At 46.5% G+C, this 22,405-nt stretch overlaps 1 protein-coding gene across 1 annotated transcript in view; it reads left to right on the top strand.

Moving 5' to 3' along the window:
• Positions 1–22,405, top strand: part of camta1a (calmodulin binding transcription activator 1a) — a gene marked incomplete at both ends in the record, with an annotated part of 292,449 nt that overhangs the window by 108,788 nt on the left and 161,256 nt on the right. Inside the window, 1 exon segment of the mRNA XM_080030625.1 lies at positions 15,285–15,352. Coding sequence (XP_079886751.1) covers positions 15,285–15,352 — 68 coding nt within the window.

Raw genomic sequence — 22,405 nt, forward strand, 5'->3', positions numbered from 1 at the left:
TGTGACTGCGAGTGATGGAGTGACAGCCATATGACAGGACTGAGCTGTGATCACAGCTCTGTTGGGGAGACACCAATGGCAACGCTTGGCTGGATAACCATCAGTTTGTCTGTGTGTCTGACTTCCTGATCATACTATACGTAAACATTCCCATGCACGTACACACTCTCAAACGTATACCTGGCTGGGCGTTTAATGGGTGCCAGTCTGTCATACACATACGCTCGCATGCACACAGTCAACAAACTGGAGGCGGAGATGCCACGGCGCAGGGATTTCAGCTTTGGTTCCACATCACCTCCTACTAATGGTGGTAATTAATTGATGAATGAGGTCAAATCGGAGATATCCATTCACATCTCAATTCGGATACAACCCCATCTCATCCCTGCGCTCACCTCTCTGCCACCCCCCCAAGTTGTTTTCTTATTGCGCAGTGCAGCACATTCCCTCTGTGCTCATCTGCATAAGACCTTGGGATGAATGTTAACGATGTTTAATTAGACAAGACGTGGGATGGATGAGTGGGTGGAGGCAGTGTGGACAGGGTGGTGCTGCTCCCCGCTGGGGTGGGGGGGAGAGAGAACACATAAAACACACACATAGACCGCTGCAAGCACACACACACACACACACACACACACACACACACACACACACACACACACACACACACACTAACACACACACTAACACACACACACACACACACACACACACACACACACACACACACACACACACACACACACTCTCTCCCTTGATGAACAATAAATGGCCATTAAAAAGGCCAACAGCTACAGCTGAACATGACCTTACATGTGATTGGTACATTCTAATGTAGTGGCATGCTCCGCATCCAATATTTTACCAGCATCAAGGGCATAAACCCCGGCCTCATTGTCAATGCGGTATAAGTAAAACATTTCTAAATGCAATATATTTGTAGGTTATTATCTAGTCATAACTAAGTACCCTCGATACTAAATCTAATTAACCAAACTTTTTTTGTTCTCACAGGCTCTCTGTGTGGAACAACCATTTTCTGGTGGAAATAATTGGCCCCAACATGAGAGCATTCAATATTTAACACTAAATGAAACGCATCCTCCTGTATGACTCAAGCCCTCGACTGCATTCAGAGAGCTTGGATGTAGAATATTGTTCTGCTACTTGAACACTAGTTGAATGGATTGAGCCAAAATGATCCCAGTCAACGTTAAAACCTCTCATCATTACTTTCTGGACTAATCAGACTCCGGCTTATTAAGATTTCTAGTCTGCCAAGTGGTCCACTTGTCATTCTGACTGCATTGTGGGATCAATGCTATATGTGAATGCCTTGCGATTCCGTAGCATGAGGCCAAGCGCGCTGGCTTTCTCATGCTTATCTTGAGACATTGATACAACCTTTTTTCTGGTGCCAACTCACATTCTGCATAAACATTTCCACTACACTGATCTGTGAAGGAACATCAGGCGGTGGCGGCAGCAGACTGTACGGGTAATCCAGTAAATGATCGTGGCGTGTCGTTTCCACGCGGCGGCCATCGCAGAGATAAGGGGATACAGATGTTTTTCAGGCTAAAGCTGTTCCCAGATGAGGTGTCATTACCCGGGCTCGCTCTCTCAAACCCGCTGCTCCCCCATCTCCTCAACTGGGTGACTGACTGCGCTGCCTGGATGCAAAAGACACACTCGAATGTGCTACTTTGTGTGTCTGTCTATTACTCGATGCTGTCTCCTGCAGGCTCCTTTGGCTTATCTGGTGGTCACGGCCAGACAGAGACACCTGTGAATGCTGTGGGATTAGCACGCTGCCTGGAGGTATAGGTGTTTAAATGCAGTGCCCCCAAGGATCCCCCTCTATACACTGAAGGCAGGAGTTGTTGTGAGAGGGGCTGACGCAAGCTCAACAGAGGCAACTTACAGGGCCCTAGATTTAGATCAATGGCTTCTCAAAGCTGCCACATAAAGCATTCAGTGAAAGAGTTGATTTGAGAGACACAGGTAAACACGCTTTGATTACGATAGAAAGAAAAGGGAACGGTGTTTGTTCTCTTGGAAGGCCTCGCTGAAACAACAACAACAACAAGGCTCCTGCTTGTTCTCCCTTTGTGTTTGGGAGACGCCGCCTTGAATCTCCTCCACTCTTAATTAATTTGGTGAGCGCGGAGAAGGGAGCGTTTGTCACCCCTGCCTCTCGCCTGTTAGTGCTATTTGTCTCCGGGTGACCTTTGATTTCACACCACATTGGTTTTCTCCCGTTATGGACAAGAGGCGCTTTTTTTTTTTGCTGACAACAGAGGAAACCTTATCTTTTAAATAAGTAATTCCTCAACTGCTCAGTGAGTTCACCAGCAGCAAAATATTGGGATTGCTGAAGAGGCAGGCACAAGAAGCCCACTGGGGGAAAAGATCTCCTCTCTCTCCCTCTCTCTCTCTATGTATATGCTATAGCACCTTCGCCTAACTCTCATTAAGAATTCCACAACGCAAGTGTTTGAACAAGGCTTTCTACACAATGGTGCGCGCTGTACTACAGTCCTGCTTTTGCTTGTCGACATGATACATGTGTTGATGTTTTTTCTTTAGTTTTTTTTGCCTTATAGTACATAGGAAGGTAACGTTTTTGTATTCCAATCTAGATTCACATTGCATGCAGTATTGTTTACCGGTGCCAGCTTTTTGTTGGAGGCCCTGCGGTTAAGAGGTCTCTATGTTAGTCTATATGGACAGCTCTTGGTTTGGCATCTGTTGTCTACGTGACTTAGGAGGCACAGTGGGGCCAGGTTTATCATTGTATTGTAGAGGGGGTTTTAGGCATTGACACAATAGCATCAAGCCCAGGCCCTCCTTGGCACCAGCTGGGGGGCCCGGAGCTTTAGCGTTTTTGGGAAAGGGAGCAATTGATTGGGTTGACGGCTGGAGTGAGTGAGAGGTGGGACGGGTGAGGGGGAATTGCAGAACGGGGATGGATGTGTTGGCACCTGGCTCTGTGGGTTCTGGCTGGTTGCTGGAGCAGTCTCCAGTAACACTGATGCATGGCCATGAATTATATTATGCCTTGGCAGCTTCTTACTCCCAGATTCATCTAAGCAGTCATTGCTTTATTTATTTATATGCTTCCACTATTTGTCAAAAAAAGCCCCCGATGTAGAATACAAAAAAAAAAAACACAACCTAACAAGATTTAAAAATGAGGCCGATTTAGGGTATTTTACCGACTGAGTATTTGTGTGCAGGTAAAGGCATTATGTCAGCTCGCAAAAGGTGTGGCAGCTACAGTATATTCTGATGGATTGTTTCTGCTCAAATGCCATTGGGTAAAAAAAAAGGAAAGAAAAAGGGATAAAAAGGTGGTGTGTGGCAAAGTACAAGAAGACGCTATTATTTTTTCTCTGAACATTTTCTTGAAACACCTGACTGGAAAAGAAAAACCTGCCGGGATAGCACCTCGTTCAATTGGCCTGCTCTGCTATATAGCCGTCGCAGCACGGAGCTGTGTGTGAGATAGAAAGTGATGCCCGGGGGCCTTTTGTTCAACTCTGACACGGCTCTTTCGGACACCTTTTGTTCTGGGAGGAGAGGCCCATTCACCGTGTGCCCGGGGAACAAATTGAATCTGGTTCACAATTAATAGCCGCGCGGCATGTTTAATTAAGAGCATGTAGCCAGCGAGCGACGTGAGGGAGATAAACAGGGGGGGGAGAGAGAGAGAGAGAGAGCTGCAATACACAAGCCAGACGGGGGGCTTCACAAAGGGAACAGGCCATTGGAGCGTCTGGCTGATCGATTCCCCTACCGTCTGCACAGAGAGAGAGCAGCCCTTCACAAAGAGCAGCCTGTGCCCCCCCCTCTCAATGGGCCAAAGTTTTTAAAAGAGAGAGAGAGATGTGAGACTGATAAAGCACACAAGGCAGATGGGAGTATGCAGATAGAGGCAGAAAAGTTGTGGGAAAAGTTAGCTCAGTGAAAAATACAAGTACAAGTGAGACCTATACAGCTGCACAGATGCACTTCTAGTTGGTATAGCTTCATTTTGGTCAGAAATGACCTTGAACGGGAGGATTACTGCCAGTGTTGAGTGGTCATGGACTGTATCGCTCATGTGGTTAGTGTAACATAGATGTCTGGTGTTTACGTTGTGCTGTTGGGAGACGGGGAGAAAAACATGTGTGCCCGGCAAGCTGCTTTGACTTCAGCCTGTCTGTGACCTTCACAGTCCCACATTCCCGTTATTGTAACATGAACACAAAGCGGCAGAGAGCCAAGAGAGAGAGAGACTGAGAGAGAGAGACGGAGAGAGAGAGAGAGCGAGAGAGAGAGAGAGACAGAGAGAGAGACAGAGAGAGAGAGAGAGAGCTTGACAGCTCGTCTGACGGGCCAAACAATAGCTGCCGTGGCCAGGCCGATGCTCTGGACAGATAGTTACACACACACATGCACTCACACCCATTTCAATTAAAGAGAGCCCTCCTCCAGAACTAACAATCACATCAGTCAGTGAGATGGCAGTAGCTGAGAAGAGATAAAATGAGTAGCTGGTCATGGGAGGATTTGACTGATACCATTGTGTGTGCTTGCATGTACATTCAATGTTCCACGTGTGTGTGTGTGTGTGTGTGTGTGTGTGTGTGTGTGTGTGTGTGTGTGTGTGTGTGTGTGTGTGTGTGTGTGTGTGTGTGTGTGTGTGTGTGTGTGTGTGTGTGTGTGTGTGTGTGTGTGTGTGTGTGTGTGTGTGTGTGTGTGTGCTGCCTAGACATGTGTGTGCTGACAGGCGTACAGAGAGGAGAGATGACAAGAACAGAAAAGAGAGTAGCAGGAATGTAACGTGTTCATGTAAGAATTAAGAGGCTGTGCCTGTGTGTGTGTGCGCGTGTGCCTGTGCGTGTGTGTGTGTGTATGCTCGCACGTGCCATACGGTCTGTGTACAGGAAGTAGCAACGGAGGATAAAGGCGTGAGTCTGACAGACAAAAGGGTGATCCTTTCATGCTGACGAGTAGTTGGGGATAAAAGAGTTTCTGCCGGCTAATTGGCCTGAGCTGGAGATCCGGCCAATCCCTTTGGTGAATGTTTTTCTTTCCGACTTGTCTCGTCTTCATGTCTTTTCTGCGTCTGGAGAGCGAGAGTGCGTCGCCCTCCGAGGATGGACCGTGTGGGCTCAGTATTTCATCCTGTTTCTCCTCACGACGTACTATACCATAGTCCATTAGAAGACGTTAACATGTTGCCCTTTAACACACGGTCTGCCTCTCCTCCTTCAATGTGTTTCTCTACCTCTCTCTCTCGTCCTCCTCCTCCTCCTCTTTCTGCTTGGCCTCATCTCCTGCTGCCTTTAACATAGCGAGCAGGCTTTAGATTGTGTTACAATTTGTTCTCCTGTCAGAATGTTCTGAATGTTTGTATGGAAGCGCTTCTTCATACTGAAGCTGCGTATTGAGCACAGGCTGAACCAAATACTATAAACTTTTCATAACCCCACCACCGTATTCTTAGCACAGCATTCTGCTTTTTCACACACACGCACGTACGCACGCACGCGCAAACAGACACACACATGCACACACACACACACACACACATATTTGCTCACAGGCACACGTGCGTGACTGCGTGCGTGGTCAGAGATAGCTGCATTTTTGAAGGAAGACCTCTAGGTGGTTCCGGGGTGTGTCTTGGATTGAAAGTTAGAAATTGGTTTCATGCAAGGGTGCCCCAGTCATTTGGCTGCACTGAATAGGGGAGTTCAGGGCATAATGCAGGCATTAATTGATTCTGGAGCCTGAAATAAATAGGCTTCCAGGCTCACATGAGACAGAGCTCTGCTCATTTGTGCCTTTCATTGAATACAGGGGTAGTCTCTCTCTCTCTCTCTCTCTCCCTTCTTCTTCCCTTCCCCTCTCCCCTCTGTGGAAAGGTCCTGTAGGAGCCTTCAAATGAAAACTGACATCCCTTGATTGATATGAAGTGAATGGTGACCTTCTAGATCTCACTGTCACTTCATTTACACACGATACAATCGCTCCTTGACTTTGGGGGGTGGGGGGGGGGCAGAATTTGGTTGATATGTTGAGGATATAGCGCTTGGATTCTTACAATGTCTCCTCAGAGAGAAATTACACCTCAATTATATTTAGTTGACATTTAATGCCCCCTCTCAGTGGATTCTTCCCCCTGCAATATATTTTTCACACAAAGCGTATAAGAGAGCAACAAATCGTAGCGTTTTATGTCGTAGCGCTCTATATCAATTTTTTTTTTGAAATTGCATTATTATTACGAGTCAAACAGACCTGGCGGGCGGTTGGGTGGTGCAATCTGACGAGGCACTTTCGATATCTGCTTGTCTTTCCAAACGAGAGCATCTGTCAAGTAGGAAGACGTACAGTAAAGAGTACGAGAGGGAGAGGGAGCACAGAGAGAACCATCTCCTCTGGTATAAGTTTGACTGCTCCTGTATAGGCTTTTTCCCCCCCATACTCCGGTGGACTGAAATTGGGTATGAAGGGGGGAAGAAAAAGTTCTGAAGCCGAGTCGTGGGGTAACAGCCTGGAGTCTGTACAGTGGGGGGGCTCGGGGTAAGGTCGGCATCATGGCGGCGCTGCCACTCTCCGTTCTCCTTGGTTGGGCTGTCAGCGGGGGCACACACACACACACACACACACAGACATCCTGCTGCATAGATGATGAGAGAGGACGTGTGGCGTGGACGTCAGAGGTCGGGCTAGCCACGGGGGGTTCTGGAAGTGAACCCGGCCGCTTCCCGCATCGCGCCAAATAATGCGTCTTGCGTGCTGCACACACACTCATACACACACTTTCTTTATGTCCTGTTTACTAATGTAACACTCCGCCGAGCTTCAAACGTGTCTTAAAGTCTTGCCAGAAGTTACAGCCCGAGGGAGAGGGAGAGAGAGAGAGAGAGAGAGAGAGATAGAAGAACAGAGAGGTGTAATAGAATCATTACACAAGACCCATCTCTCAAGGGTACAGCAGTAGGAGGTCCCATATGGGCTTTATATCAGCACACACACACACACACACACACACACACACACACACACACACACACACACACACACACACACACACACACACACACACACACACACATCCATAGCCACCAACCGCAGGGTCACAATGCTGCCTAATTATGGCTGACAAAGATGGATGAATTTCATCTAAGTCAACTTTGTGTCCAATTCTCATTCAGTTTGTCCCCAACACAGCACATCAAACCCTCCTCATGAGTCATCCATGTCTTTTTTTCTTGTGTGCTTCCTCTTCCACAGTCCTCTTTCTCTCATCCCTTTTGCTGCTTTCTCTGCCATCTCCCCCTGTTTTGTTCTAAAATAGACACACAGGTTTTACTTTTACACATAGAAATACAGGACACAAGTGTCTTGTTACAGTGTGGCAGTCTGACCATTGTAGTCATTCCGAGGCCAAATCATTACATCCTCTCAAAGAACATCCAAGACAGCAGCCACGGCACCAAAGCCAAAACAATCCTGCCTCATGCCAGCTCCCCTTTTGCTGGTCTCTGTGTCTCTTTCTGTCTGTCCTGCTTTCCCCCCCTCCCATTCCGAGGCAGAGGCTCATGTGTAATGAGTACACTAGAAAAATAAACAGTGTGTATGCTTTTGTATGTTGGCATATCTATATCTGGTGTAAGATAGTATCATTTATTACAGAGAACTGATAAATGCTGTGTTCTGATTGGTCAATCACAGCATTACGGGCACTTATTTCTCGATAACGCAAACCGGTCACTCAATTTCACCTTGTTGGTCCTTATTTCTTGAGAATGACCCATTTGCCATACATTATCCCTTACTTACATATAAATCATTTATTCTCAAATAGAAACAGTATCACAAAAAAAATACATGTTATTGCCGGCATTGATTTCTCACTTCAATCATCTGTCATTATGAAGACTGTGTTGGACCCATTATTAGACAGACCCTCGCTAGCCTAGCAGAGCAGTGGGAATCACATTTGGGAAGATAGAGGGAGTCTAATAGGGTTTGTTTCATTATGACATTAGTTCCATTTTAATTGTGTTTATTGAGCAACTTACTGCTAGCCGTAGTGTGGTCTGGCTGTGTGAGACTATTTAAACGACTAATGTCTTTTGTGAAATGACATTGCTATTTAGGAAATATAAATACATTTAAAAAAGAATATATGTCTTGACTGTCTCATGTGAAGTCACCCCCTGTGCCTCAAAATAAGGTAACTTCTCTCTTTGCTAGTGCTTAACTTATCTTTACAATACACATACAGGCGCTCACTGCAACAAAAAGCCAACAGGAATTGTTCTAGTTCGATGTTGAGCAACGCGAAGCCTCCGACCAGCTTCAGTGCACCTCGGCATAGATTTTCTACAACTTTTGGAAACTACTCGATGGTTGAGAACACCATTCTTCCAAAAAGTTACTCCCTAATTTGGTGCTTCAGAGATTGTGAAGGCTGCACCTTACATTGGATTTGTTACCCCTCTTTAGAAACCCAGGTGCGTGTGTGGGTTCGTTTGTGTGTGTGTGGGCATGAGCATGAGTTCTCTTGTATGCTTTCCAATCATTTTTCATTTTGTTGCATTAATAAATTAAAGTTAGGCCCATTGTTCAAATTTCAGCCCCCCTTAGAGCAAGCCCCCCTACCCTTGCACTGTTCTTCCTTATTGCTAACTAAGTCTTCTGCGTGTTCAGAAATAGGCCTGTATAGTTTATTGTAAACAAAAAAAGAAGTGTGCTGGCAGAGCAGCTGCTGTGGCTAACATTGATTGTGTGAGCAGGGAGGCGTGCAGCGGGGAGGAGGCTCCCCAGGAGAATTTTCTCCTTTTTTTCACACCAGTCTTATGACCAGCATTCTAAGCAGAAATGTGAAGACAGGCATTGACCAACTATACTGGAAAACATCTAAGCTATCCAGGATCAATACCAAATTGATCACAGAACTATGTATAATGTAGGGCCAGTGGATGGCTTGTTCCGCTCTTTTCCAACTCCTGAAAGGCCAGAGAGCGAGACGGACAGCTAGAGCTGAGGGCGTACATACTACAAGCTAGCTAGATGGAGAAACCCAATAAAATTGACCAGGATGTGTTTTAAACAAATGTAAAATCCGTTGTGTGGGAGTTGTACAATGTGTGATTTTGGTGAGCTAATACTTTTGTTTAGCCATGATGACGTCTAGTTTTTAAAGGTCAACTATTATGCAAAATGTATTTTTTGGTTGGGTCCCCGGTGTGACTAGACACTCCCAAAGTATGAAAAATTACAACCTTCTCTCTTTTTCTCCACCTCCACCTTCCTGAAAAAACCTTTGTTCAAAACCCCCCAGCCAGATTCTTCTCCCCATATGATCTGGTCTGGCCAATCAGAGCAGACTGGGCTTTTTGGAAGGCTAGGAGGGTGAGAATAGGAGATTGAGCATTGGCACTCTGAGACATATTGAGGTTTTTTTTGCACTAAAACATGATCAAAGTTTCTATATTATGTGACCATTATGTCAACCTGGTACACCGGTTGCCAAAACACAGATTGGCTTGTACAGTAGTTGTGGGTAATGTAGAGCAGAGCAGGACAATTCTGTTGCTTCTTGACAGGGCAGCAAAAGTGTAATCACAGTGTGACATCCAGCCCTCCCTCTCAGCGTGGGTATCCCTGGGAAGCCCCATGCAGGTCCTAATGAGCAGTATGCTGGAGAGGGCATCTTTTTAACCCCAGCACAGGGACTCATAGAACAGCCTCAGTCCTCTTCACCAGATGCCAAGTGCAGCTGTCAACGGCTCCATGCTCTGTTGTTGCTTACTCTCACTTTCTCAACTCTTTCACTCTTCCTATGTCTCTGTTTACGTCTCGCCCCTCTAACTCTCTCTCTCTCTCTCTCTCTCTCTCTCTCTCTCTCTCACTCTCCGTCCTGACCATTCGTCTTGATAGCAGATCCACTGCATCCTATTATGTGCCGCACGCTCAAACAATCTAAAAGGCTAGCTGGAGATTAAGGCAGGCTCGCTAAAATAGTTTCACTCTACCTCACTGCTTTTTCCAAGCTTAAAACAGAGTAATATGGCCATGTGAGATCACATAGATACAGTGTGTGATACATTATTGCGAGTGCATTAAGAATTCATGAAGTATAAACAAACCCCCCCAAAAAAAGCCTAACATGATTCAGCAAAAGGCGCTACTGCTTGCAGAATCGAACCAAGGCGCTCTTTTTTTAATCACTGTACCTTCACGCTTCTCCTGTTTGAAATGCATTTATCATTGTCATGAGAGACGGAAAAAAAAACTTTAAACTTTGTTCCTCCTCTCTCCTTTTTGATTATCTTCTCTCTTTTCAGTAACTCTCCCGCCCTCCCTCATTTGCCATCCATCCCTTTCTATAGTGCCAATCTCTGTGTCTCCCGTGTCTAATTGCATTTGAATATTTTCCGGTGTGATCTTGTGATAGCCTTTAGCTTAAGCAAACCCCCCCCCCCCCCCCCCCCCCCCAACATAAAACCCCCCAGCCAGCCAAGCCACTGGTGCCCGGCCCTGGGCAGGTTGGCTTCCTGGGTTGCCCTGGAGGAAATATCAGATGACCTGGCTCGCTCCACAGCCAAACCCAGGTCACCGGGGAGGTCTCCTCTCTCACAGTGTATCCCTCCCTTTGCCCCCCCCTCCCTCCCTACCCCCCTACCCTCTCACCCACTTCCTGCTTTCAAGTGTGGGGCAAGGTCAAAGCTTTGAGGATGCATTCCCCAGACTTCACCACGAGGCAGGCTGGAGGCGCTATGCTCCAGTCCTCTTTTCTGTCTCTGACCACCAGTCTTTCTTTTCTTGCTTGCTCCAATCTATTCTTTTTGCATCTTCCCGCTCTCGCTCATATTCATTTCATTAGCTGGAGCTTTTACTGCAATCAATACCGTTGCTAAAGTTATTTTTTTCTAATACAGCCATTCATTAAGTGCCCTTTCATTAGTGTCACCAGAGCACCAGTATAACTGGAATAATACAGTAATGGACAAACATGCTGTAATTGTTTTTTTGTCGGGTGACGAGGACTGGAAGTATATGCCCTGAGTTACGATAGAATGACTCAGTGCTATCTGTTTTATACATAATGTGTCTAGCACATCAGCTTATAAATTAAGATTAATTCCTCCAGACAATAATGTAAGTATATTTTTTAGTGCCGGGATGGCACTGAAGGGGAATTTGCTTCAGAGTTTTTTTTTTTTGTCCTCTCAGCTCTGCGTCGTTCTCCCACCTCTCATTTTCTGTCAGCAGAAATGCACGGTGGGCTGCAGTAGGCAGGCCGAGACATTATGGATGGTGTTTAGAGACAGGTGTCTGATGCGTCCTGAGATAATGCCAAAAGACTGCTATCTCTCCTTCTAATGGAACAGCGACAGTTGTTTCAAGTGATCAGGTCTGTCATCCAAATGCCGGAGCCTTGGTTCCCCTCAACGCCTCGCTTTTCCCCCATTAATCAAAGTTGCCGGTGAGGGAGAGAATCGGTGAGAACAGCAACACAAAAAAAACAATCTAGCCTGGGGTCACCCTGGGACAAGCGAGTCTACGAACATCTCCATCAAACACTGGCGTCGTCATGTTTGACTGACTTTTTGTACAGTAAGAAGGGGCGATGAGGGGCTAATGAAATCCAACCCTATCGGGTCTGCAAAACATTAATGAATTCCAACTCAACTTTTTTTCCAGACAATCAAAATATGGGACAAGTCAAGTGGTATTTATTTTTCTGAGAGTTTACAGGGCTTTTTGTCCCCGCAAACCAAGCCCGCCCTGCTTTTCTGGGTACAAAGAAGACTTGAAATGGGGGATGAATATGTTAGTGTCATCTCCCATTTCAAATAGGTAGACATTTCAAAAAGCTGATTCTCTCTGGAGGGAAATGTTGTACCTCCCGAGTGGAAATATCATTTCAAAAGGCGAGACAGTAAAAGCCAGTCTCAATCTCAAAATGAATTGAGACTGAATTTTCCTACGGTGGCTTCTCCTTTTCACGTCAGCGGTTATGGGAAACGAAAACGAAAAAAAAAAAAAGTGTCAATGAGGGAGCCTCGGATTGCAGAAAGGAATGTATATATGTATGGAGGGTTGTATGGGAAGAGATAGAACCAGATTCGGGGAGAACACTGATGAGTAACGGGATTGACACATCCTGAAAAGCATGTTAATAATGTGCCAGGGCCAGACAGGTAACCGGTAATCAGGCCTTTGATTGTAACACGGTAGACGGGAATGACACACACACACACACACACACACACACACACACACACACACACACACACACACACACACACACACACACACACACACACACACACACACACACACCATCGTAACACCCTCCTCTCTCCATCTCCATCAGCCCCTGAAACCGCTAGACTGCTCTGTCATATTCTGGAGCGGCCTCCTTTTTTGCTAACAGGGTGTCGCGGCTTTTACCCGAGACAAAAAGAAACAAATGAGATGGCTGGGTTACAACAAACAGCTCAGGGTTGTTTTTTCCCCCCTGTTAAATGAAAGGGCCCCTTTTTTGCAACCACCGTGTCAATTAGAGGTGGTATTGCTCATACTCACTCTCTGGTTCACCGCCAGGTTGCGCTGATTGTTATTCATTTAGATCAGGCTTGGGAAGGGGGAGTTTGCCTCAATTTCAGCTGTGCAGAATACTATAGCCCTTTGCTGCTGCCGGTACAGTGTATTTCAACAGCATTAAAAAAAAAAACGCCGGCAAGGAGCATATTGCCAATGGGGAGGCTGCTGAGGCATAAAGGGAAGGAAGTACAAACAGCCTCTTGCAGGAGGTAGGATTCTGACCTGAGAGGTAGAGGGAGGTTGGAGCCCTGTGTGTGTAGAGAGAGAGAGAGAGAGACAGAGAGAAAGAGAAAGAGCCCTCCTCAGAATGTTCCCCCAGTGACGGTAGAGCAAGGGCCAGAGGCACTGAGGTCAGCAGATATAGACCAGAGCCCATTGACAGCTGCTGGTTTGACTTTGATGCACCATCAGTGTTCAGCACGCCCGCCCGCTCGCTTGCCTGCCCACCACCACCACCAGCCACCCCCCCCCCCTCTCTCTCACACTAACCCGCCAGCGTGTTTGCTCAACCTGAACGCACGCTAGCCTCTCATTATGCCGCCCATGCAAACTTTGTCTGGTTGCAGCTGTTTAATGGCCGCACGTCTGTTTTTGTTTGTTTCCTCACCATAAGATTATTGCACCTTTATGGTTGGTCGGGGGGTTGGAATAATCCCTGGCATCTGTTCCGAGAGGGAGGGGGGTGCGAGAGAAAAAGAGCCAGAGGTACAGGCTTACTTCTATTATTTTCTTTTCTTTTTTTTTTAAGTACGAGAACATGCGGCCCCCTATTTCATCCTCTGCCCTTGAGGCTGGGGCTGTGGCTGGATTTCTTTTTTAAGACAAGAGTGATGGAAGGGGCTATATGTGCTAACAGGCACAGAGGTCACTGAAGGAGCTTTCCTGCCGCCGTTTATCCCTGCCGAAAATGAGCACAGAATAGCAGAGATTAATCTAATCAGTGCCCTGTTAGTCTAATTTTACTTACAAATGTATGCAGAAAAGTAACTTTAACGTGACCCCTGTAGCAAAGCATTATATTTTCCTCTTTCCCCTGTGAACATTTCACAGACTTTATGGTTGTTGTTTTTTTTCTTCTTCATGCCGTATAGCAGAAGTTATAAAGAAAAAGAGCTGCCCCCTGAGCTCCCCTTGACAGCCCATTCCCGCTCCGATTTTTTTCTTAATTCAAGACTCCATCTTGTCATGACTTCGCCCGCCTCCAGTCATTATGGCAGCAGAACAGGAAGTTAATCAACGCAGCATTATCTCCCAGCCTGCACCTGGAGGCAACGGTGCCAGTTACGCTACCCCCTCCATGCTGGGGACCCCTGCCAGCCTGGGACCCCCCCAAACAGCCCGTACCCTGTAGAGTCCCTATGGGCTATCACTAGTGTGCTCTGTCTCAGTGCCAGGTCACACTTAGGGCACAGCCTCAACGAGCCAATGGGGAGCCTTCTTGCAATGGCAGACTGTTTAGAGAAAGTTTGTGCAAGCAATGAGAAAAAGCAAGAAGGAAGGAATCTTAAGGATATATATATACAGTATATATAAAAAATACAACTGGCTCAGTTTTTGTGGTTGCTTTGTGGTGTCATATTTTTTCCAATTTCTGCTCTATAAAAAGCATGGGTTTTTGCGAGACATTACTACCCCATGTGGACAGGCAAAGTAACAACACAAAGCCCCACTGGTGTTTTTTTACTTGAGCCTCGCAGACAGGATTTGAGCAAGACATTCTAACTTAAAGGTTTGTTGACACTCCAGCATGAGCAGAGACATACGTCTTTAGAAACTGCAAAATATATTTTTTTTGTGGAAGATGGCAGCAGGTCTGTCCTTGTGCCAGGCTCTCTCTCTCTCTCTCTCTCTCTCTCTCTCTCTCTCTCTCTCTCTCTCACTCTCTCTCAGCCTGAGAAGCTGACAAATGTTGTGGCTGAAGAGTGAATTGCTGGCTGTCACTGGTAATCATTAGGTTGTCTACCAGCATCCAAAGTGCTTTTATTTCTGCCCATTAGTTTGGTGAGAAAATGGCCGGTTATGACTTCCCCCCTTTACACTCAGACTGATGCAGTAGGCAGGGCGAGCATGGGAAACATGAAACGTGTTTGAAGTATGTCTATTTATACCATTTATGCACTTTCTTTTTCTTCTAAAGCATCTCCTTGTATATAACTGACTCTTTTTTCTTGAATTAGCAGTAGACACACATGTCAATATTGTGAGACTGGCATGTAATTATTATTCAAAGGTTAAAGAGTGGATTGATCCATAGAGGAGTGTCAAGGGCAGATCAAAGGGATTTGGGGGAGGATCGGACCAAAAATGTTAAAAGCCGCTCGCTCTCAGACGCGGAGATGTCAATCTTTTTTTCGAGAGCACCTTGATGTCCTTGGAGGAAGAAGTTGATCAAAGCTTTTGTTACAAAGATGGTCTCAGAAGATGATCTGACCTCAGCTCCATTCCACTTCTGTCTCTCACTTTACTTTTTTACCGGTCTCCGTTTTACCTGACCGAGCTTCCGTCTTTCCTGTGTTTGTGCTGCCGGTTAACCTGTCTGAATATCAATGAAGCAAGTCTCACCAATGTATTACCAACACAGGAGAACAGTGATTAAAGATGACATATCTAAGCCTCACTCCTCTTCCTCTCTCTTCCCTCTCCTCTCTTTTTTTTCACAGGAGATCGCGGCTTACTTGATAACATTTGAAAAGCATGAAGAATGGCTAACCACATCCCCTAAAACAAGGTAAGAAATTCACACTCCTGCCCTTTCTCTTGAACACAAGTTATGATTCATAGCCCTTAAAGTCTTACATCCAGGGAGCCAAAACATTTCCATTTTTAGTTTCACACCAAGACCCATTTCCTTATGCACAGCTTGCAGCCTTGCAATCTCAATGTAGGATGTTTAATATTACTGGCTGCTGATGGCTGTGCGGAAGAAAAAAAAAGTTTACAGTTTGCAGATGAATGATAGAATATTAATATTGACTAATAATTGCCTTTTAGCAAAGCCAATTAACATATCGTGCACTGGTAGCAGCATCTGCTTTGAATGGTATGGTAATGTGTTTCTGCACACCCACAGCTAATAACACTGTGGAAGCTGGGGGTGTTTGTCTGGGTCAGACGTTACACCCACATGTGGAACGAAATGCCAAGGGCGACTGTAATATTTGAAATAGAAGAGGGGGTGCCAGCATTACAGTTAATTTATGTTGTCAATGGATGCAGACACATATAGGGCTCATTTGAATTGAAGAACAAATTATCCTTGGCTTTCTTTTGGCGATTTCTAACACATCAAATGTATTTTCAACAAACAATTGTGTTGTGTGGCAACCATGGCTATGATGTCATTATTTAATCCATGTAGTATGACTATTGATATTGCACGTGGCTTAGCATTCATTTACATTTGACAGCAGTGGACAGCTGTTATAGTCTCTTCATGTTGGACGTCTCTGGGATAGACACATGTGGCCTCTTTTGGACTGTTACACCGCACAGTAATTTCATTGCTACAGCAAGTACAGCCTGTGAACAATGTCCCATTTTACTCAAATTTACATTTTCATGCATTTGGAACCAGTAGAATATGATAAGCGTTTCTCTTTTCTTTTTTTCTGTGAGCTGGACTGGCATTATTAGCAGTCCTCCTCATCCATTTGTAAAAGGACCCTGGGCTCATTGACACAGAACCCATTCCTCACATCCCTTTCCCCCACACCTTCTATCTTCCGCTGCCTCGGAGGGACATTGATAATAGGCCTGCATAAAGACACTGCCAATTAGAATAGGTTCTCTGGTGTAATTATGGAGCATGGGCCAAAAGAGCACTGAGCTAACCTGTTTTTTCTTTCAAATAAATTATTATTATCAAGAATGCCCCCCTTACTCCCCAAGCCTCTACTCTACAACTCACCAAAAAATAACGTCAGACGTATTTCAATCATGAGATATGGCCTGCAGAGTTTGTATTCAACTCACTTAAATAACTCTCTCCAGAACATACAGGTGCTGTCATATTGCTGTAGTATCGTCAGTATGTCAGCAAGGGACACATAGGTAAAGGTTCAAATATCGAAAATAAAGCTTTAAAGGTATAGTGCGTAACTTTTCCATATAAATAATGTCTGTTACATTCGAGCCATAGCGCCGACAGTGTTGTTGTAATTACTCAGCATTCCTCAAGTTACGGACTATATCTTTAAAGGGTGCTCGAGTATCACAAACGACTGCTGGCAACCTCTAGCACAGAACCGCCTACAAATTAAACATGTGATATGTAAGAGACTTTTTTTTATTTGATCCAGTGCTTGTCTAGCCAAATGGTCCTCTGGATGCTCGTGGCTGTGGCCGCAGTCTGTCACCACTGGCTGTCTGTTATGTGCAGTGGTCACAGCTGCCAGTGTGAGTGTGCTCGGGGATTTCAACCCCATGTCATGTCATGTCTCAGTGCAGGTGCTGATATAGCAGCAAAAGTGTCACCGGGGAGCAGCCCATAGTGTACACCTGCAGCTCACCCGACACCCACAACAACACACACCATGTTTTAAGGGGGCCATCGTTGCTGGACAAGATGTGTGTGTGTGTGTGTGTGTGTGTGTGTGTGTGTGTGTGTGTGTGTGTGTGTGTGTGTGTGTGTGTGTGTGTGTGTGTGTGTGTGTGTGTGTGTGTGTGTGTGTGTGTGTGTGTGTGTGTGTGTGTGTGTGTGTGTGTGTGTGTGTGTGTGTGTGTGTGTGTGTGTGTGTGTGTGTGTGTGTGTGTGTGTGTGTGTTTCTGGACTACAGAGAGGCAGGCAAGAGAGGTTGTGAAGTGTTTGTGTTTTTTCCAAGGTGTCAGGGAAAGGGTAGACCAAAGTGATGGATGTTGGGGCCAGGAAAGGTTGGTGGGGAGAGGGGGGAGCGTAAGGCTACGGCGTATATATGTGTGATTGATGGGAGCTGATTGATGGCTGGACTCTATTTATGAAAAGCTCTCTGCCCAAGGTCACCGGTGAAAGGTCAAACTCGGGACACCTGTGGTTAAGTGCTGCCTTATCATTTGTCATCGCACATCTTTGAGGGGGCTTGTGGGTGTGTGTGTGTGTGTGCGTCTGCGCGCGCGGTCTGCATATCTGCGTGTGGGTTGACCCCTGTGGGGAATAGGCTAAGTAGGCTAATTCTCCCCCTGCCAGCGTCTGTAGACAGGGTCAGCGGGGCATGATGGGAGGCAGAGATAAGCAGCAGGGTCATACACGGAGAGATGCGCCACGTGCATGTAACGGCTCTTGACACACGCAGGTCGTAAACATGGGAGTGGGCAGCAGCCAGAAGCTCAAGGAGCTGACGCTAGCTGTTTGACCAAGGTGACACGCCATGCGGGACGTTCCCCTGAATAGACATGGCATCCTGTCAACACATGGAAGATGAAATAAAGTGGACTAATTACAAGCGTGCACACATGTATTTTAACTTGGCCAATACAGGAACAGCACAGTCAGGTGTTGTCTTTTTGTTTGGGTCTGCTTCTGTTTGTTTATCATCTGAAAATCTGACGAGTGCCAAGGGGGGAAAGTGGTGGAATGCTGAGTGATTGATGTGCCCAGCTCTAGTAATACACATTCCCTTTCAGATAGGAAGTGCAACAGCGCTTAAAATCAATAGCAGTGTTCTCCCGCCGACTGCTTGAACAGCACTACAGCTAATTCAGGCCGCACCTGTCAGAGCCGGGGAAATCTTTCCCCTCTACTCGAAGCCTTACACTTTAATTTACACCCGCAGCCTCGCCGGCTTCCATTTCCATTAAAGGGAGAGCCAGGCATTATGGCTTTAATGAAGGCCGCAGCCAGGCTGTGATTTAAGATGGCCGTTACCCCCGTACCTTCACTCCACAGGAGGGGAACACACTTAAAGGGACAATTAGGATTTTCCTCTTCTACATCCTCCCAGATAGCTGTACTCATTCTTTACTTTCGCCTTCTTTTTTTTCAAAGACGCGTCCCTGTGTCTTCTGCTGATGGGATCTGAAGGCGCCTGAGGGAGGAGAGTGAAAACAGGGGGAGAGGAGGCACAGAAAACGCAGTGGTGTCAAATCTAGGCAATAACATTTGATTTGACCTCATCATGGGCGTTACATTGTGCTCCTGTTGAGAGCAAGCATTTGTTGTCTATCATAAATGACACAAATGTCTCCTGGAGGGCCTTTTTCAGAGGTGATTGTATGCTGACAGATGGAGAAACTATTGACCAGAGGCTTTCACAGATTGGTCAGCCCGAAGAGCTAATGGACACCTGTGCATCGTATAGAGATGGCTCGTTATCCTGAGCATCCCCTCAATGGCACACGCTTTCACGAGTGGAGCGGCCACACGTTAGTGTTTCTTCTCTCCATTGTTTTTTTTATTTTTTTTTTATAGGACTGGTTTACAGCAACACAGAAACAGCTCAAACCACCACACAGCCAGCGCTCTTACGCCTGTCATCCAGATTGCACAGTGTGTGAGTGTGTATATTTGTAATCTCATGTCTGGCACAAAAATACAAACGTACAGTAGACTGGTTATAGCTGCTGGATAGTGCTAGACTGTGTCGACCATTAGCTTTGACTCAATTTTGTACGCAGCACGTGCACAATTTATACATGTGCTTACAATGACCACACAACAACACACACAGGCACACACATTGTATATCGAAACTATCAAACAATAAGCACCAGTCCTTGGAGGGTCCCGCAATGACACTGAACCTAGCCGCCCCCACGTCCCAGCGCAATAGCCCTCTCTCCTCCCACATCCACGGCTACAGCAGCAGCGCCGGCGCTCCAAAATGAAAGCGAGTCCCTTCAGACAGCTTCCAAAGACAATGCTTTTATTAAAACCTACAGCAGCGGCACCACCCCAGAGGCACGGGCACACACCAACAACAGAGGAGAGCAGGACTGAGAGGCAGCCTGAAATCTACTAATGATTGTTTGTTTGCTATTGTGTATGCCGTTTGCCATTGTGTACGGAGCCTGTGAATTTGTGCAGTTGTGCGTGTTGTGTGTGTGTGTGTGTGTGTGTGTTTGTGCGCGTGTGCGCGGCGGTGACTGTGTGTAAGTGAGAACGAAATGTATAGCGGGCATTGTGTTTAGGCATGTATACCTATGTAAATGTACTCTCGGGTATGTATGTCTGCAAATCTGAGAGAGCGTGACCACACAATGTGAAAAATGCATCGTCGAGGAACATATGCAGGCATTCATGAATGTGTTGAGATGGCATGTGTGTGCGTAATTACCAGTGAAGCTGTGGATGTGTCTCGAATTAGAAATAGTCTGCCTGTGTGCATACTGCTGTGTGTGTGTGTGTGTGTGTGTGTGTGTGTGTGTGTGTGTGTGTGTGTGTGTGTGTGTGTGTGTGTGTGTGTGTGTGTGTGTGTGTGTGTGTGTGTGTGTGTGTGTGTGTGTGTGTGTGTGTGTGTGTGTGTGTGTGTGTGTGTGTGTGTGTGTGTGCGTGCTTTATACGAGGTAGTATCTGGGTGAGTCTGCCACTGTGAATAAGACCTCCCTAGGCCTGTGTGTAAACTCTGCTTCTGTCACCTAGTCTGGCACATGGTGTGAAGAAGTGCTGGGCTTTCTGTGTGTGTGCATTTGTGTGTTTGTGTGTGTGTGTGGGTGCGTGTGTGTGTGTGTGTAAGTAAGTGGGGTGGGGTGGGGGGGAATGATGTGTAGGATGTGCCTGAGAAGGGCGTCTGATAGTGCTTGGGCCTAATGCTTTGTGGCATTTGTTGGCTGGCAGAGTTTCAGAGGAGAGTGGGAAAGGACAGAAGCAGCAGGAGAGAGAGGGAGAGAGAGAGAAATGGGGGTGGGAGGGGGGCACACATACTGTACATAAGTAAACAACAAAGACATAAAATATACAGACATATTCCATAAGATCACATTGACTTGATGACAGTAGGATGTATGGCCACTCCGGTTATGAAAAAAAGCCATCATGTCAAGTACAAGTGAGGTGAACTACTAGTGTTCTACCTTGTCCTTCTGCTGTTCTGTTGTTTTCATCCCAACTCATCATGGCTGAAAGTTTTAGTTTGCTGCACGGTGTGACACTTCTCCCCTGGCTGTCCCATTCTGTCCGTGGCCCCTGTAGGACACTGTATGTCCCACGCTGCTTCCACCTATAGTCAACAGCCCTGACAAGGACAGCTACTGTATGCCCACCTGGGGCCTGTGTTGGCTTAGGGGTAAAATAAAGCCCACTAGGGAAAGCAGACAGAGAGACACAGAGAGAGAGAGAGAGAAAGAGCAGCGGGTGAGGTTGTGAGTGAATGAAATAGGGAGAAAATGAAAAATGGCCATCGAAGAAAGAGTGAATATGATGGAGCGAGAGCAGTTTAGAAAATGGAAACATGTCGATAAGAGAAGGGAACGGACGCGATGGAGATGGGAGGAATAGTGATGGATGGGGTGAGGAGGAGAAGGAGAGAAGGAGGGGGAGAGGAGAGGAGAGGAGAGGATTTACACAAATAGACGAAGGAGCGGGAGAAAGATGGAATAGAGGGGGATTGAGCTGACATAGGGCGAGCAAGAGAAAAAGGAGAAAAATAGAGTGGGTAAACAGCAGATAGAGATGGAGGGAGGTGAGCAATGGATTCAACTGACAGATAGAGAATAGTCCTGTGGTTTTGGGGGGCATGGGGAGGGAGAATGCAAACGGTCAATAGATTACAGCGAGCGCCTGGGCCGAGTGCCTGGTCCCTCAGACTCCTGGCCAACTTAATAGTGCCTCTTGTTTGTCTGTCCTCTAAAGTAATGCCCAAGCCGAGCCCAGGGAAGGAGCCTGAGCCTGAGGCTAGTGGAAATGGACAGGGGACTAGATATATGTTAGTTCTCATCCCAGCTGCTGTATATTACCCTGGCCAGCTTGCCCACCGGAGACTATTCAATACAACATAGAACATCATCTAGCTTTATCGTCTATATTCCCTCTGCATTCACCAGGACTGCTGTTGAAGGCCAGGAAGGGGAGGATCAGTTGGAGGAATTAATCCTTTTTATTATGTGTCCCTTTTTGTATGCTAATATATACACTGAAGAGTTGGGCATGTTTTCACCCTGTAAGGCTGTATATAGCTTTCAGAAGCAGCACTGAAGCAAAATATACTTTATTATGTGATGCAAAGGTTACCCAAGCCAGGGAGTATTGCTCAGCACCGATGAGAAACAAGCAGGCCTAACCCCACTTGGTATGCCAATATGGAGGGGGAGGGAGAGAGGGGAGGAAGGAGTGCAGCCAGTGGCTGGCCACAGGAGAGAGGGGATAAATAAATAGAGGAGGAAGTTGATGTCAAGCAGGTGTTCAAGGAGAAAGTGTCAGCCAAGCGGGCCGAGATGGGGAGAAGTGCTGCCTCTGCAGCCCGATAATAAAGACTTAATTCAATTAGCGCTTCTGCACCAGTGAGCAGCGTGCAGGCTGGGCTGTCATGGAGCGGGCCATAGACACAGCAGAGCACACCCTCAGCCACCGAGACACACAGCCAGGCCTGCCCGACCCAGCCCTTTACTATGATCTCTGTCTCCCTGGCTCTCTCTCTTACACTTACACACACCTACACACACACACACACACACACACACACACACACACACACACACACACACACACACTCACACAGAGTAAACTTGACGTATTATCCACACCTGAGTCACAGAGCAGTCCAGACACTAAAGCCCTGCCTACACATCTCTCCTACGCACACACAGACATGCTGCCCGATTCCTCACACTCATCCCTCCCTGCAAACTAAACTCTCTTCAGCTCCTCTCCCTT

Source organism: Ammodytes marinus, assembly GCF_949987685.1.
Source record: "Ammodytes marinus genome assembly, chromosome: 7".
In the NCBI taxonomy this organism is placed as follows: domain Eukaryota; kingdom Metazoa; phylum Chordata; class Actinopteri; order Uranoscopiformes; family Ammodytidae; genus Ammodytes; species Ammodytes marinus.